Here is a 16,118-nt window from a genome sequence, read left to right on the forward strand (position 1 = left end):
TTTCCATACCACAACATGATGATTTTTTTTCCATGAAAACGAAAGGGAAAGTGTTTATTTTTAAGGTTTTGTGAATGTAGCGAGCTGGCAAAACTGAGAGTTAGGCTACAGTTGCTACAGCTGACAAAGAGAGCTGCATTCTAATGACGATTATAATTATAACGGGAGGAGCAGTCTCACAAGCTGCTGCAGTGTCCATAAATGAATACAACCTTAATATTGGTAGAGATGTCCCTTCGAGACAGTGTTCATATATTGTCTTGGAAAATCTGTTTGTGAAATATACGCTCATTTGTCACACCTGGGTACCTTCCAAAATAGCTGTGCTTAATACCACACATGTTGTTTATGGTGTTGTCGCCCTTTCTAGTACAATCTGGCTTGACTGACAATTATTCTGTCCAATAGGTGACAGAATAAGCTTTCTAACGATGTATAACATGTCTAATTTTACATTGGGAATAGCGTTTTATAGCTCAGCGCAACCAAAGGTTTGCTCTCATCATCGCCTCCTTATGCATTCACTCTGTGGTTACAGTAAAAGACAGTGCACCTGGCAAAAGTTCATTGATGAGTTTCTTAATTTCTTGGAAAATATGATTATTCTTGAGAACTTCTGAGCATGGCCAGGGCATATGTTTGCTGATAGACATATAGACGTAGTTTTCTGGAGTAAGAGGAAGGACACCATTTATTTACTGTCTCTATCTCTAGTCTACTGAAGACATAACATTTCATCATCGCTATGTAAGTATTACTGCTCAAAATATTTCGGTTATATGCGTTATTTTTGAAATTGAGTGTCTTTAAACAGGTTAGTGGTATTTTATAATGAGGATATTTCAAACTGTAATGTAAGCACCCATTGGTAGCTTAATAGTTTTTGCGTTTCATGCACCAGATATGATGTGAAATTTGCAACACTGTGTGGAGGACGGTTGAATATTGTTTTAATGTCGTCCCATCCCCATACAAGAAAACATTAGGCTACACACTGTAGAGTACAGAAAAACATAGTTAAATTTGACACATTTAGGTACTGTACCGCATTGTGTGACAATGGTTTTGCATTATGTTTAAATCTGATATCAATGTTTCATCTTAAACCTTCATAAGGGGCACATTTATATGCTTTATAATGGACAAAAAGTATTTTATTCATTTTTGGAGAGATTTTAGGACCCCTAGATATTTTAGACCACTGTACTGACGGAGAGCTTGTAAAATTCCCACTTGAAAGGTGACTTTCTCGAGTCAAAACAGTTTATTTGTAGTGAAATACATGATAATGTTGTGATTTACAGCAATGCATAATTTATACATTTTGGATGGATTTGGAGACACTGGGTACACTGCTGACTTTTTGCTTCATAGATCTTTAGCAGTTCTGCATATCCACCCTTAGATTTTATGCACTTTTGGTCAAGGAGTTTCTGGTCCAGGACATGTGTTGTTTAACCTGTTTTACATATGGGATCTCTCAGTATTTCATTGCAAATGGGCAAGGATAAATGGGCAAGGATTGGGCAGATTTGGAATCTGCGCAAATGGGTTACAGTGTGCTCTTTACCCAGTTGGAGGCTGAGGCCGTAGTTTTCCTGTCCAGAGAGAGAGAGAGAAAAATCGGGAGCGGCTGCAGGAAGTACCTTAGCCGTAAAAAGAGCTGAAAAGCTCTCTCCTTGTGTTTATTTTGGCTTGGTTATTTTAGTTTGTTGTTTTAGTTTATTATTTTGACCTGGAACCGGTGAGGGGGAAAGGAAAATAACTTTGTTTTCTTTTTATTATTTCAGAATGTCTCTCTCTGGTGCTGGTGAAAACCAGATTCTTCCTCAACTCCCTGCATCCAACTCTTCTTTCCACCCGAGGGGTGTGTCGCGGCATGTGACACTATTATTTAATGTTAGCTGTTTACTATGGACAGAGGACTATGTTGACTTTAATTTTTTCAATGTTCAATAAACCATTGTTATTCAGTGACTTAAGCTTGGGGAGAACCGGCACAACTGTAACGTATCACAATTGTAACAAATGCATGTTTCAGCTCTATCCATTAAATTCTGTCCAAGTTATTCCAGAAAAATTGTGAACCATGTAAGTAAATTGGAAGTGTTTTTAGTTTGCTCTTAGATGTTCACACTCTTTAAACCAAAACACATACCATTTATCTCCTGGTTCCAAGTCATCATAGGCTTGATTGTATCACTTACTCATAGTCATTGCTAAGCATCAAAACAGCATGCCTATCCCCATGTGGCACGGTAAAGCCTACAGAAAATCAAGATTGGCTGAAAAAGGTTTCTTTAGCCTACTCTTCCCTATTGACATGACTATATAGACAAAATAAGCATATTTAAGACATGAAGAAATCACAACTCATTTGACTGACTACCGTTTTTGACAATAAACTAACTAATGCAGTTATTATCTGCATCTCGTCTGCCTCTCACCTGTGTGTTGCACATAGGTCTTTTCTCCATCTGTTTCTTTTAGCTTGCCTGTATCTCACCAGCTACTCACCTGCATTTCTCTGGATGTATAGGGATGCCACCAGAAGCAGAGAGTGCTCCAGCTCTTCCAAGTCCCTCAGGGCCACATCATAGATGATGTATAGCCCGCACGCATCCTGCGTGTGCAGAAAATCCTCCTCACTGCTGTAGTAGTCAAGGTGGTTCTCTACTTCCGAGGACTCCATAAACTCAGCACGGTGTGCCTACAGATGCAGAAACAGACACACAAAAACACACACAAACACACACAGAAGTTAGAAGTTATGCCACAAATGACAGAAGTGTCATGGGCTATCAGTAAAAATTTCATTTGTTCCAAAAGGAAAACACTTGTACCGTGGATCAACCTGTACACAGCAGTAGATAAGTGACGTGGGTTATGGCAAGTATGTGTAATTACTGTAGCACTGTACAGGCGTCCGGGAACAATAACACAAGACCAGATGCTACTGGGGTTGATGGGGTTTTCAAGTATGACAGTGGCTTGTGGCTGTCGGACTGGTTACAAAAACAGCAATTAGTATTTAAGAGATACGCTCCTTTTACAGACCACTTCTACTGCCCCCCTCCATGGAGGACAACTTTGCTGCTTCTTAACAAAAAACATAAATCCCAATAATACGCACTTAATAATAATTAGAATTCAGGTAATCAATGTTCTGGTGCCTCTGTCATATTCCTCACGTTTTTTTGACTTTGCCTCGTGTATCTTGTTTCTCCACACTTGTTCTTCTCTCTTTGTTCTCTCCCCGCAGAGTAGATGTGCAGGTGTGCTATACAGCCACACTACTTCCCCGCACGCCACTTCACACAGTCTCCGACTGGACGCCACGCTGATACGGGGACCCCAGCCTCTCTCCCTGGTCGCCCTGGTGGATCCTGGTGCTGATGCAAATTTCCTAGACGCCCCCTTAGTGTCGCGAACGGGCATTGCCACCCAGCCACTCGACGCCCCCATGAATACTTATGCAGTGGATGGAAGAGCCCTCAGCCAAGTGACACACATTACCAAGCCCCTACAACTCCTGTTATCAGGTAATCATCATGAAAACATACAATTTCACGTCATTCCTTCTCCAAATTCCCCCATTGTATTAGGTCAGTCCTGGCTCAGACTCCACAACCCACACATCGACTGGTCCACTGGTAAGGTGCTGAGCTGGAGTTCGCACTGCCATTCCGCCTGCCTGAAGTCCACTCCTGTGCCGGCAGAGGTTGTTGTCCCCTCACCGGTCGCCAAACCTCCTGACCTGACCTGTGTTCCCCCCTTATACCACGATCTGGGAGAGGTATTCAGCAAACACCGCTCTCTCTCACTGCCCCTCATCGCCCTTATGATTGCGCCATAGATCTGCTTCTTTGAGCCCCCTTGCCCTCGAGCCGGCTGTTCAACCTGTCCCGACCTGAGAGGAAGGCGATGGAGACCTATATTCACGACTCCCTTGCGGCAGGAATAATAAGACGTTCATCTTCCCCAGTTGGAGCTGGGTTTTCTTTTTTGCCTCAAAGAAGGATCAATCTCTGCGCCCTGTATCGACTACTGGGAACTTAACAACATCACGGTAAAGAATAAATACCTCATCAATTCTGTCTTTGAACCCCTCCAGGAAGCCACCATCTTCTCGAACCTGAACCTCCGGAATTCATACCACCTGGTTTGCATTAGAGAGGGCGATGAGTGGAAGACCGCGTTCACTACCCCACTGGGCCACTTCGAATACCTAGTCATGCCTTTCGGTCTAACTAATGCTCCTGCTGTCTTCCAGGCTCTGGTTAATGATGTTCTCCGAGATCTGCTGAACCGGTCCGTCTTCATTTACTTTGATGATATTCTCATCTTCTCCCCCAATCTGGAAGAACACATCCAGCACGTGAGACAAGTATTACAACGATTTCTAGAAAACCAATTATTCGTCAAAGCAGAGAAGTGTGAATTCCATGTTACTTCTGTGAGTTTCTTTGGTTACATCATCGAAGACGGACAGGTTAAGACGGATCTGGAGAAAATACAAGCCGTAGCAGAATGGCCTAGACCCTTCTCCCAGAAACAGCTCCAACGGTTCTTGGGGTTCACAGATTTTCAGTCGGGTGGCCTCGCCCCTTACCCGCCATACCTCATCCAACATTCCCTTTGCCGACTCCGCTTTCGCTGACCTCAAGAGACGGTTCACTTCAGCACCAGTCCTGGTCCACCCCGACCCTGCTCACCAGTTCATTGTTGAAGTGGATTCGTTGGAGCGGTCCTGTCTCAGAGGTCAGTAAAAAACCAGAAGTTACACCCCTGTGCCTTCTTCTCTCACAGGCTGTCACCGGCGGAGCAGAACTACAATGTCGGGAACCGGGAGCTGCTTGCAGTGAAGTTGGCCCTGGAGGAATGGAGGCATTAGCTGGAGGGAGCTGAGCAACCTTTCGTGGTCTGGACAGACCACAAGAACCTGGCGTACATCCAGACTGCGAAGAGGCTTAACTCCCGCCAGGCTCACTGGGCGCTGTACTTTGGGCGGTTTAACTTCACCCTAACTTACTGAACCGGTTCTCGTAACGTAAAGCCTGATGCACTGTCCCGTCAGTTTACTGCCAACAGCAGCCTGACAGAACCCGACACCATCCTGCCCTCATCCTGCGTGGTGGCTGCAGTGTCCTGGGAGATCGAGCCGGTGGTCAGAAAAACCCAGCAGAGTCAACCCGATCCCAGAGCTAACCCTGATCATTGCCTGTTTGTGCCAGTTTCTGCCTACTCCCAGGTACTGCAGTGGGTCCACTCCTCCCGATTCGCCTGCCACCTAGGAATACGCCATACCCTGTCCCTTCTTAAGTGTAGTTTCTGGTGGGAATCCATGGAGGCGGATACCCGGTCCTTCGTCCTCACCTGCACAGTATGCACATGCAGCAAGTCCTCGCACCGTCCCCCTGCTGGTATCCTCCACCCTCTACCTGCCCTGGACCGGCCCTGGAGTCACATCGGGCTAGACTTTGTTACCGGACTCCCGCCATCAGATGGTAACACAGTCATTTTTACCATAGTTGACCGATTCTCCAAGGTGGTCCACTTCGTGCCCCTCCCCAAACTTCCCACAGCGCTGGAGACTGCAGACCTCCTCATGCGCTACGTGGTCCATCTCCATGGCATTCCCACTGAAGTCGTCTCGGACCGGGGGCCGCAGTTCGTCTCTGAGGTGCGGAGGGCATTCTGTCGGGCTCTGGGGGCATCTTTCAGTCTCGCCTCAGGCTATCGCCCCCAGACTAACGGGCAGACGGAGAGGGCAAACCAAGACCTGGAAGTTGTGCTGCGGTGCGTGCTCGTAATCCCTCCTCCTGGAGTAAACACCTCGTCTGGGTGAGTATGCACAGAACTTGCTCGTCAATGCCGCTACCGGATTATCACCCTTTGAAGTCTCTTTAGGCTGCCAGCCCCCACTGTTCCCTGCCCAGGAGGAGGAGATTGCTGTACCATCCATTCAGGCCCACATCAGCTGTATCCATAAAATTTGGAAAGACATCCACTCAGCCCTGCTCCGCTCTGTCGAACGCAACCGACACATGGCGGACCGCCACCGGATCCCTGCACCAGAGTACAAGAGGTTTGGCTCTCCACCCGGGACATCCCCATCTTGACAGAATCCCGCAAACTCCAGCCCCGCTACATCGGGCCCTACTAGATCGGGTCTGTAATTAACCCCTCCTCAGTGAAGCTAAAATTACCTCCATCTTTGAAAATCCACCCCACCTTCCATGTCTCCCAAATCAAACCAGTCCCTTGTGGCCGCTCCCCCTCCACCCCACCGAGTCATTGACAACCACCCAGCCTACACCGTCCGGCGGCTGTTGGATGTGCGCTGCTAGCCTACCCTGAGTAACTATAACAACAAAGGTGCAAAAGAAAAGAAAACCTTACCACACAAATTCACAATGTGATATTTAGATAAAGATCAATATTTACAATTAAACAAAAGAACAAAACACAGTAGTCGCAGCTTGTAGCGTCTCTACAAGAACAATGAGAGAACAAAGAGTCGGTAGTCGCTGCTTGGTAGTCGAACAATGAGAGAGAGCGAGATGTCCCGAATCGCCATCTTTTATGGGGGAGTCTATTACGGCAGTCTGCACCCGGACCCAACCAGTGCACACGCCTGTGCGAGCACCCGCTTCAGCCCGTGGAGACAGCGACTCCTACTGGACAAAAGATAAATTATTACATAACTAATTTCCGCAGAAATAATAACCAGGAACACATAACAGCTGCCGAGGACAGGGAATCCAGTATCTGGTGGACTGGGAAGGCTACGGTCCGGAGGAGCGGTGCTGGATCTCCCCCCGGCTCATCTTAGATCCCTCCCTCATCCAGGATTTCCATCGTGCCCACCCTGAAAACCCTGGTAGGTCGCCAGGAGGCTCCCGTTGAGGGGGCGGGTACTGTCATATTCCTCTCGTTCCCCATGTTTTTTGTCTTCACCTCATGTATCTTGTTTCTCCGCACTATCTTTGTTCTCTGCCGGCAGAGTAGGTGTGCCACTGTGACAGCTCTGTAATTCCCAATCCCCAGCTGATTTCCCTCACCTGATCACGCTGCATTCCGTATGCTTTTTCCCCAGCTTATATTCTCTGTTCGCCTGCAGATCTTTGCCAGATCGTACTCCGTTCAGTCGCATGTTTTCTCTGTCCGGTTAAAAGAAACGTATTTCGGTTTATTCTATTTGGAAATTCTCCCAGCCGTAGCCTAGCTCGCCTGCCTGCTCCCTCGTTTCTTTTCAATGTTTTTTGCTTCTCCTTGTTAACTGTTGTCTGTCTCTTTGCTTCCCCAGTGCTCCCAGTCTGCGGGCTCGTCTCTTGTCCCGTCTCCTTGTCTGTCTTTATTTTTTTCCTCCTCTGCCTGCCGGGTCCAGCCCGCCCTTCGCCAGCCTCCCAGTCCAGCTCCTTCTGCCAGTCCAGCCCTGCCCAGTCTTGCCAGTCCAGTTCAGCCCGGTCCGACCAGTTCAGTCCAGTCCTATCCAGCCATCCCGTCCCGCTTCAGCTCCAGTTCCTGTGCGCGTCCGCCTGAATCCGCATCGCCATCTACATTTCTCCTGCCTGTCTTCTCCAATAAACCACTCGATTTGCATTCCCAGAATTTCCTGTGTCTGAGTCCTGCATTTGGGTCCACCTGATCGGTATCTCACAACAGTCTCCATATCCAGTCCACCCCAGTACCACCTCCCTGTATGGCTCACCTTCCCTCACCTCAGTCTTTCTACTCAGACTACACTACCTCTCAAAATCATTCATCGACATTCATATGAACATACGAAATACAAATAAAAAACTGAAACTAGAAGAAAGGAATAACATAACATAATATAATGACGAGAACAGGCCGTTCAGCCCAACAATGCTCGCCATTTTCCTAACTAAATTAGTGCTCTGATTTCCTACAGACTCGATAGTATCTAACACTGTATCAAGCCTAGTCTTGAAAATTCCTAGAGTTTCTGCCTCTACTACGTGACCTGGCAGGCTATTCTACACATTGACTACTCTCTGTGTGAAAAATTCTTCCTAATGAAAAAAATCTTCCTAATTAAATGTATAAAGCAACAAGTCGTAGCTTCAAATGTAATATTTTAAAGACATACTATATTCTGCTTGCAAAGGCTATTTTTTCCAGGTAATAAAATATCTGTAGTTTCATTAATCCATTTTTTGCAGGTGGGTTGCATGAATCAACCCATTTATTCACAGTTATCTGTTAATCATGCAACAAAGTTCTAGATACTTCATTATATGTATGCAAATGCATGTTTGGGGGTATATCTATCTTACTGAATGTCAATATGTCCTTGGTTATGCCAAACCATAACTCTTTAATTTTGTTACATTACCAAAATGGAGTGAGTGCAGTACAACTGCTTCAAGATTTTAAATCGTCTTAGTTTATTTTATGTTGAATGAAAGGGATGTCTTGCATTTTTTCAATATCAACCCATGAAATTTCATCTTGCTTGTTAAGATCTCTTCCATTTGAAGGCACATTTTTAAAATAGTTAATCAATAGTTTCATTAAACAGTGCATAGAATGATTTCATTGAGTTATTGCTTGAATTAAAATAAAAAATAATGCTTTATAATTGATGACCATTAACATTCACTTTATATCTATGGGCATATTTTTATTTACAGCACGTTTTAGCGTAATGTAATTTAAATATTCAGACTGTGGTATACCGTTCTCGATAATAAGTTCATTAATGGTATTTAAGCAGTTATTGATCAGGAGAGGATGGACTCCTGACCCTGAAGCCCTGTTCACACCTGGCATTAAAATGCATCTTGGGTGATCCGATCACAAGTGGACAGCGCTAACTACAGGTGTGAACGCACCCAAGATGCATTGAGGACGCATTGAGATCCGATCACACAGACCACATTCGTACGTGGTCTGGGTCACATATGGCCACATTCTTTTAGCAGTGTGAACACGAATGCGTCCTGGGCCACACTGAAGGACCGCGTAGTCAACTGACGTCCTCTGCCTAAGCGGAAGTACGTACTCATTCGCGCGCCAACGGTGTCATATTAAAGTGTGAAACAACAAGGAGAAGCCACACTGAATAACGAAATAAACGAGAAAACGTTTTAAAAAATGATACCATGTCATTCTACAGTCAATATCTGGGACTAAATATCGAATAAATATATAAACTTACCATTGATTTTACGTGTAGAGATGTCCCTTTTGAGCCTGAGTGGTTATATATTGTCTTGGACAATCCGTTTGTGAAATATACAGGCATTTGTGATGCCTGGGTACCTTCCAAAATAGCTGTGCGTAATACCACACGTGTTGTTTACAGCATTGTCGCCCTTTTTAGTAGTCTGGCTTGATTGTATCATGGTTCTGTGTTCCCGTCTGTCTTTCCTTGTTGGGCCGCCAGATGGCGGTACTTCTGTTTTGTGTCCTGCTCCCCCTGTTTGATTGTATTATTGTTTTCAATTGTTCAATTATTGTTTTTTGGTTGACTCGTTTTCCCTTCCCTCTCTGTGGCCTGATTGTGCATTGTGCCCTGCTGTGTCTCGTCAGTGTCTTGTCTATTTAAGTTCCCTTCTCCCGGACTCAGGTGCTGGATCCTTGGTTGTGTTTGGTTACGTGTGTCTCTGATCATGTTTCTGCCCCGTGTGTACCTGCCCATGCTCTGTTTTCCACGTGCTTTTGGATTTTCTTTGTTTCCTGTGTTTTTGAAGTTTTTCTTTGTTTTTGAGAGTTGCCCTGTGAGGCTATTTGTTCCCTGCTTTTGTTCCTGTTTTCTAAGTAAAGTCCTTGTTTCCTTTACCGTTTGGAGTTTTGTGTTTTCCCCCTCACTCTGCATTTGGGTCCTAACCCCCCACGCACCCCTGACAGAAGGATCCAGCCAGTGCTGGACCCAGCAGAGGTTTTTTTTCTCTCCCCTTTTCCTTTTCTCTCTCCTCGGGTTTTTTGTTTTATTTTGTTTAGCATGCCACCGGTCTGGAGCAAGCCGGGGGTCGCTGGGGGGGCCTCTGGGTTCGGCCCTGCCGTGGAAGAGATCCCCGCCTCCGAGCTGGAGGCAGGGGCAAGGCTGGTGGGCCTACGCCAGGGGTCGCGTACTTTGACTGAGTACGCGACCAAGTTTCGTGCTCTCGCCCCACTATGTGGATAGTGCCAGGAAGACCTGTGTGTGTTTTTCCGGCATGGCCTGAGGGACGCCCTTAAGGGTGGGCTGATCTTCTTTGGGCTGGACCAATCATCGGACCTCGAGGCCCTCATGGCGTCGGCCCTGTGCGTGGAGACTTATACCCAGGAGCATACAGGGAAGCCTCCTGCTCTGCCCCGAGCCGCGGAGAGGCTGCCTGCTCTGCCCCAAGTCCAGGAGAGGCTGCCTGCTCTGCCCCGAGCCCCGGAGAGGCTGCCTGCTCTGCCTCAAGTCCCGGAGAGGCTGCCTGCTCTGCCTCAAGTCCCGGAGAGGCCGCCTGCTCCGCCCGTTGTTCCGCAGGGGCCACTGCCGCCTGCTTCGCCCGTTGTCCCGCAGGGGCCACCTCCGCCTGCTCTGCCTGTTGTCCCGCAGGGGTCATCGCCGCCTGCTCTGCCCGTTGTCCCGCAGGGGCCACCTCCGCCTGCTCTGCCCGTTGTCCCGCAGGGGCCACCGCCGCCTGCGCTGCCCGTTGTCCCGCAGGGGCCACTTCCGCCTGCTCTGCCTGTTCTTCTGCAGGGGCCACCGCCGCCTGCTACGCCCAATGTTTATGCTTCGCCCCCGCCTCGAGCCCCGGAGAGGCCTCCAGAGCCGTCCAGAGCACCGCAGAGGCCTCCCCGGAAAGGCCGCCTGCTCCGTCTGTTGTCCCGCTGGGGCCGCCGCGGCCTGCCCTGGCCGCTGTCCCGCAGGCGAAGCCACCTGCCTTGCCCAATGTCCATGCCTTGCCCAATGTCCGTGCCTTGCCCAATGTTTGTGCTTCGCCCAATGTTCTCGCCTGGCCTAGTGTTCTCGCTCCCCCTAGTGTCCGTGCTCCCCCTAGTGTTCCCGCACCCCCTAGTGTCCGTGCTCCCTCTAGTGTTCCCGCGCCCCCTAGTGGCCGTGCTCCCCCCAGTGTTCTCGCTCCCCCTAGTGTCCGTGCTCCCCTTAGTGTTCCCGCGCCCCCTAGTGTCCGTGCTCCCCCTAGTGTTCCCGCGCCCCCTAGTGGCCGTGCTCCCCCTAGTGTTCTCGCTCCCCCTAGTGGCCGTGCTCCCCCTAGTGTTCCCGCGCCCCCTAGTGTTCCCGCGCCCCCTAGTGTCCGTACTCCCCCTAGTGTTCTCGCGCCCCCTAGTGTGTCCAAGCCGTCGCTGCCCCTACCCAGTGCCCAGAGACCTCGCCCTATCCACGTTCCCCACTGTGGGTCTGTCTGTGCACCTGCCCCCTTGTCTATTTGTCTGCCCGCTTGCCTGTCTGCCTGTTTGCCCGCATGTCTGTTGGCCTGTTTGTCTGCCCCCAGGCCGTCGGCCCGTCGGCCAATCTGTTCTCCCGCCTGTCTGCCTGTCTGTCGGTGTGTCTGTCTGCCTGTTTTCTGTCCTGTCTGCCCGTTTGTCAGGTTGTGTGTCAGTTCTTGAGTTCACCCCTCTCCTTCCCTGTCTGTCTGTCCCTTAGTGTGTCTGTCGGTCTTGCCGTGTGCCTCCCCGCCTGCTTGTCCCTTTGTCTGTCCTTGTAGGTCTCCCGGTGTTGTTCCTGTGTTGGTGTCAGTCCGTTTCTGTCAGTCTCAGTCCAGTCCGGTGTTTGTCGCGTCCCTGTCCAGTCCGGTGTTTGTCGCGTCCCTGTCCAGTCCGGTGTTTGTCACATCCCAGTCTAGTCCGGTGCTCCAGCCCTGAGTCCTGTCTCCAGTGTGCTCCAGTCCTGAGTCCTGTTCCTCGTCCCGAGTCCTGTCTCCAGTGTGCTCCAGTCCCGAGTCCTGTCTCCAGTGTGCTCCAGTCCCGAGTCCTGTCTCCAGTGTGCTCCAGTCCCGAGTTCTGTCCTGTCTCCAGCTCCCACCCTCAGTTTCACTTCCTCCCCAGGTCGGCTTCCTGGGACGTCAGGAGCCGTCCCTTGGGGGCGGGGGGGGGGGGGGGTGGGTACTGTCATGGTTCTGTGTTCCCGTCTGTCTTTCCTTGTTGGGCCGCCAGATGGCGGTACATCTGTTTTGTGTCCTGCTCCCCGTTTGATTGTATTATTGTTTTCAATTGTTCAATTATTGTTTTTTGGTTGTCTCGTTTTCCCTTCTCTCTCTGTGGCCTGATTGTGCATTGTGCCCTGCTGTGTCTCGTCAGTGTCTTGTCTATTTAAGTTCCCTTCTCCCAGACTCAGGTGCTGGATCCTTGGTTGTGTTTGGTTACGTGTGCCTCTGATCATGTTTCTGCCCCGTGTGTACCTGCCCATGCTCTGTTTTCCACGTGCTTTTGGATTTTTGGATTTTCTTTGTTTCCTGTGTTTTTGAAGTTTTTCTTTGTTTTTGAGAGTTGCCCTGCGAGGCTTTTTGTTCCCTGCTTTTGTTCCTGTTTTCTAAGTAAACTCCTTGTTTCCTTTACCATTTGGAGTTTTGTGTTTTCCCCCTCACTCTGCGTTTGGGTCCTAACCCCCCACGCACCCCTGACAGATTGACAATTCTTTTATTCAGTAGGTGAGAGTATTAGCTTTCTAACGATGTATAACATGTCTAATTTTGCTTTTGGAATAGTTTTATAGGTCAGCGTAACAATAATGTTATTATCAACGCATTCACTTACACATTCACAATGTGGTACTAGCAGTGAAAGACGCTGTACCTAAAGAAACGTCAGCGATTTTTTGTAATTTCTTGGAAAATCCTATTATTATTGAGGACTTCTGGGCATAGCTAAGCCATATGTGTGCTGATAGACCTATCTGACATAGTTTTCTGGAGCAAAAGAGAAGCAGATGGAACTGTATAATTTTGTTTGGTTCTCAAATCGCGTAAGCTGGCTTTGTCCACGAAGTTTGAAAATTTAGAAAAGCGCATAGAGACACATTACGAGTGCGTCAAACATCTTGGGCGATTTGGTTTGCCTGGAACACGCCAAGGAATAGAGCCAGTCTGTTTTTGTTTTGATTTCCGGCAGACTAGGCACAAGTAGTGCATTGCTGCCATAGACTACATAAAATACACCGGTTAAAAACATATACCGGTTGTTTTTAACCTCCCGCCAGTTAAAAACAACAACGCATTTGATCTTTGCACACGGAAATGATGTACATGTTTAATTGCATATTGCGCGGGGAAGTGAGATCCAATCACAAGTGGTCACTCGAGACATATGTGGAGACGCATTCTAATGCCAGGTGTGAACTGGCATCCGTCTTGACTGAATCTGGACACAATCTGGATATATCCGGATACAAAGTACAGGTGTGAACAGGGCCTGAGTCACCTCAGAGGCCGCATGGTTAACGCAAGGTGAGGGTAATTCTCACATTGTAATCAGCAGGGGTGTTGTGGAGATACTGCTGGGATCCCAGCCCCCCTGTGGTGCCGCTGCCCCCCCTGGTTGCACTCATCCACGCTGACGCCTCTGCAGTGCTGCTCAGCTCTCCGCCCTCCGTCTGCAGGCCTGCCATGCCAATGGTGAGGGTCCGCTCCACTGAGCGCAGATAGTTCAGAATCCCCAAACAGGTGCGCTGAGAGAAGAGCACAGCTAAACCACTGACCCCAGATCAGCTGTGCATTGCAGTGCCTCAAATACATTTAATGATACAGTACTACACATTTAATATGGGATAAAAGCATTCAGGGAGGATTCCTACATAGTTGATTTTAGATCAATGTATTCAAGGAAGAGTACCACAGTTAGTACTGGGAAAAGGTACACTAACAACAATATACAAGTGTGTAGTTATTCTAGAGATATGTTTGTATGCCCCTGCAGATGAGCACAAGATTTATAGTAGGGATTCCGAATCTAGAAGATCAAAGCAGACCTCACCTGCAGCTGCCTGATCCGAAGGTGCCGAAGATAAAGGAGAGCCAGGTAGGCTCCATTGGCCCCAGTGGAGTCATCACCACTTCCTTCCTGTTCATCATCCAGACCCAGCTTCTGGAGGCTCTCCTTATAGCTGTATCTGTGGCAACCATGCTGACATATCACCAGAAGGTTGTAGGTTCAAATCCCAGCTGTGACAATTACACTCTTGAGAAAGGTATCTGAGCTGAGGTCAACCTGGGTAAGAACAGCTTCCAAGTAAATATAACCTCTGATATAATTGAGTAAAGTCAGTCTCTACCTGCTGGAATTATTTCCCCATAAGTACAACATACATTACAAATACGCCCACATTCTCGCAGGATTATTCTGTGTTATTTATATAATGGAGGCATCTTTAGAATCTCACCCTTCCTGGCTCTGTTTCTTGGCAATGTTTCTTCTTTTAGGCCTGCCCTTGACTGGTTCCTCAGCTCCATCTGAGTCCTGTGTGGGACATTGTGTTTTTACTGTGAGGATGATGTGAGCAGTTTGAGGATGTCAGATGGGGATGCAGCATGGGTGGGTGATACAGTGTCTACAGTGCTGTGTTCATGATATGAGAGTGGCAGGCCAGTAGCTCAAATACTGATGTTGATGTGATGAATATACGTAGTAATATAAAACAGCTTCTCCACTTATTGGAACTAAACCTTGCATGGCCATTTTCCCCCAGGAATAAGCACCAGAGTTCAAAAAAATGAAAATAATACTGGCAAACTTTCTCAAAATGAACTGAAAAACCCTGGGGCTGAAGGTCTGTGCTTCACAGAGTTCATGAGCACCTGAGGGAGATTTTCAGTGCAGTATATCCTCTTCCAGATCTGGACAGAGTCTTCCCTGGTGAGGTGTGATGTCATGGACATATGGGCAGCATTCTCCTGGAGTGTCTGCATTACTCTGAAGGGATCCGATACCTGAATTCAACCAAAGTCAACTGTCAGTGGAGAGAGAGCTGCTATGGTCAGAGGGGTCAGAGAGCAGCTAGAGTCAGAGGGGCCAGAGCAGCTACAGTCAGGGGGGTCAGAGAGCAGCTAGAGTCAGAAGGGGTCAGAGCAGCAACATTCAGGGGGTCAGAGGGGTCAGAGAGCAGCTAGAGTCAGAAGGGGTCAGAGCAGCAACATTCAGCGGAGTCAGAGAGCAGCTAGAGTCAGAAGGGGTCAGAGCAGCAACAGTCAGGGGGGTCAAAGAGAAGCTACAATCAGAGGGGCCAGAGCAGCTACATTGAGGGGGGTCAGAGAGAAGCTACAATCAGAGGGCCCAGAGCAGTTACATTCAGGGGGGTCAGAGAGAAGCTACAATCAGAGGGGTCAGAGCATCTACAGTCAGGGATGTCACAGAGTAGTACTGTCAGAGGAGTTAAAAAGTCAGACAGCAGCTACAGTCAAAGGAGTGAGAGAATAAATACAATTTGAGGAGTGTGACAAAACAAGCCAAGCACAGTTCTATGTGATTGCACAAGGTATTTTTTCTGGTACCATGAAAGCAGCCTAAACTGATGCTACTGCTGAGATTTCAATTGAGAGGGAGGCAGAGGTGAGAAGTAGCAGGGCTGGCAGTGTAGCCAACTCACTTGTAGGAACCTGCAGTGCATCTGAAGGAGCTCATCCACCGACTGGTGCTGCTTCAAGTGGATGAGGCATTTCTGCTGCCAGGGATCGACTCGGGGCTTCACCTGTTCCCCGTGCACACAGGATCATACACAACTAAATTAGGGCTGTTGGATGGTCTCAGATGGTAAAGCACCCATAATTGCACCTTGTAATCCTATAATAGAATCCTGACTGTGCCAATGCTGGCTGTGACTGCATAATTCACATACCTAGCCACAGCATCATGTCAGTCAGAAGGTTATTCCCATCTTACTGCACAAGGGAAACTCAGTTGGGCATCAGCAGACTTCCTGCACCAGCTGTATAATAGGCTACTGTTCTACTCTGGTGCAATGAATGGAGAATGGAGAATGAAGAATGGGGTATTTGGCAGCTATGAGACATACTGTAAAGAAATTTGTTCCCTCACCCAATATTCTAAACTGTCAAAAAGAACCCAAAAGCTGTGTATTTCTGGACATATATGGAATATGCCATTGCACACCATAATATCAGTGCCAATCATGGTTTTGGAACTCTTTACTGATGATGGTC

General features: G+C 48.1%; 1 protein-coding gene across 3 annotated transcripts in view; it reads right to left on the reverse strand.

Annotated features, from left to right (window-relative positions):
- The window catches only part of si:ch73-242m19.1, a 93,233-nt gene that overhangs the window by 59,510 nt on the left and 17,605 nt on the right, over positions 1-16,118 (reverse strand). For all 3 annotated transcript variants that reach the window (XR_004766584.1, XM_035429951.1, XM_035429941.1), the window contains exons 11-16: positions 15,545-15,646; positions 14,757-14,888; positions 14,342-14,418; positions 13,936-14,071; positions 13,427-13,630; positions 2,518-2,710 (exon numbers count right to left, since the gene is read on the reverse strand). Coding sequence is in view for 2 of the 3 variants with exons in the window: in XM_035429951.1 (XP_035285842.1) it covers positions 2,518-2,710; positions 13,427-13,630; positions 13,936-14,071; positions 14,342-14,418; positions 14,757-14,888; positions 15,545-15,646 (844 nt within the window). In the remaining variant the exon portion in view is untranslated. The remainder of the gene's footprint in view (positions 1-2,517; positions 2,711-13,426; positions 13,631-13,935; positions 14,072-14,341; positions 14,419-14,756; positions 14,889-15,544; positions 15,647-16,118) is intronic.

This window comes from Anguilla anguilla, chromosome 1 (genome assembly GCF_013347855.1).
Source record: "Anguilla anguilla isolate fAngAng1 chromosome 1, fAngAng1.pri, whole genome shotgun sequence".
Lineage (NCBI taxonomy): Eukaryota > Metazoa > Chordata > Actinopteri > Anguilliformes > Anguillidae > Anguilla > Anguilla anguilla.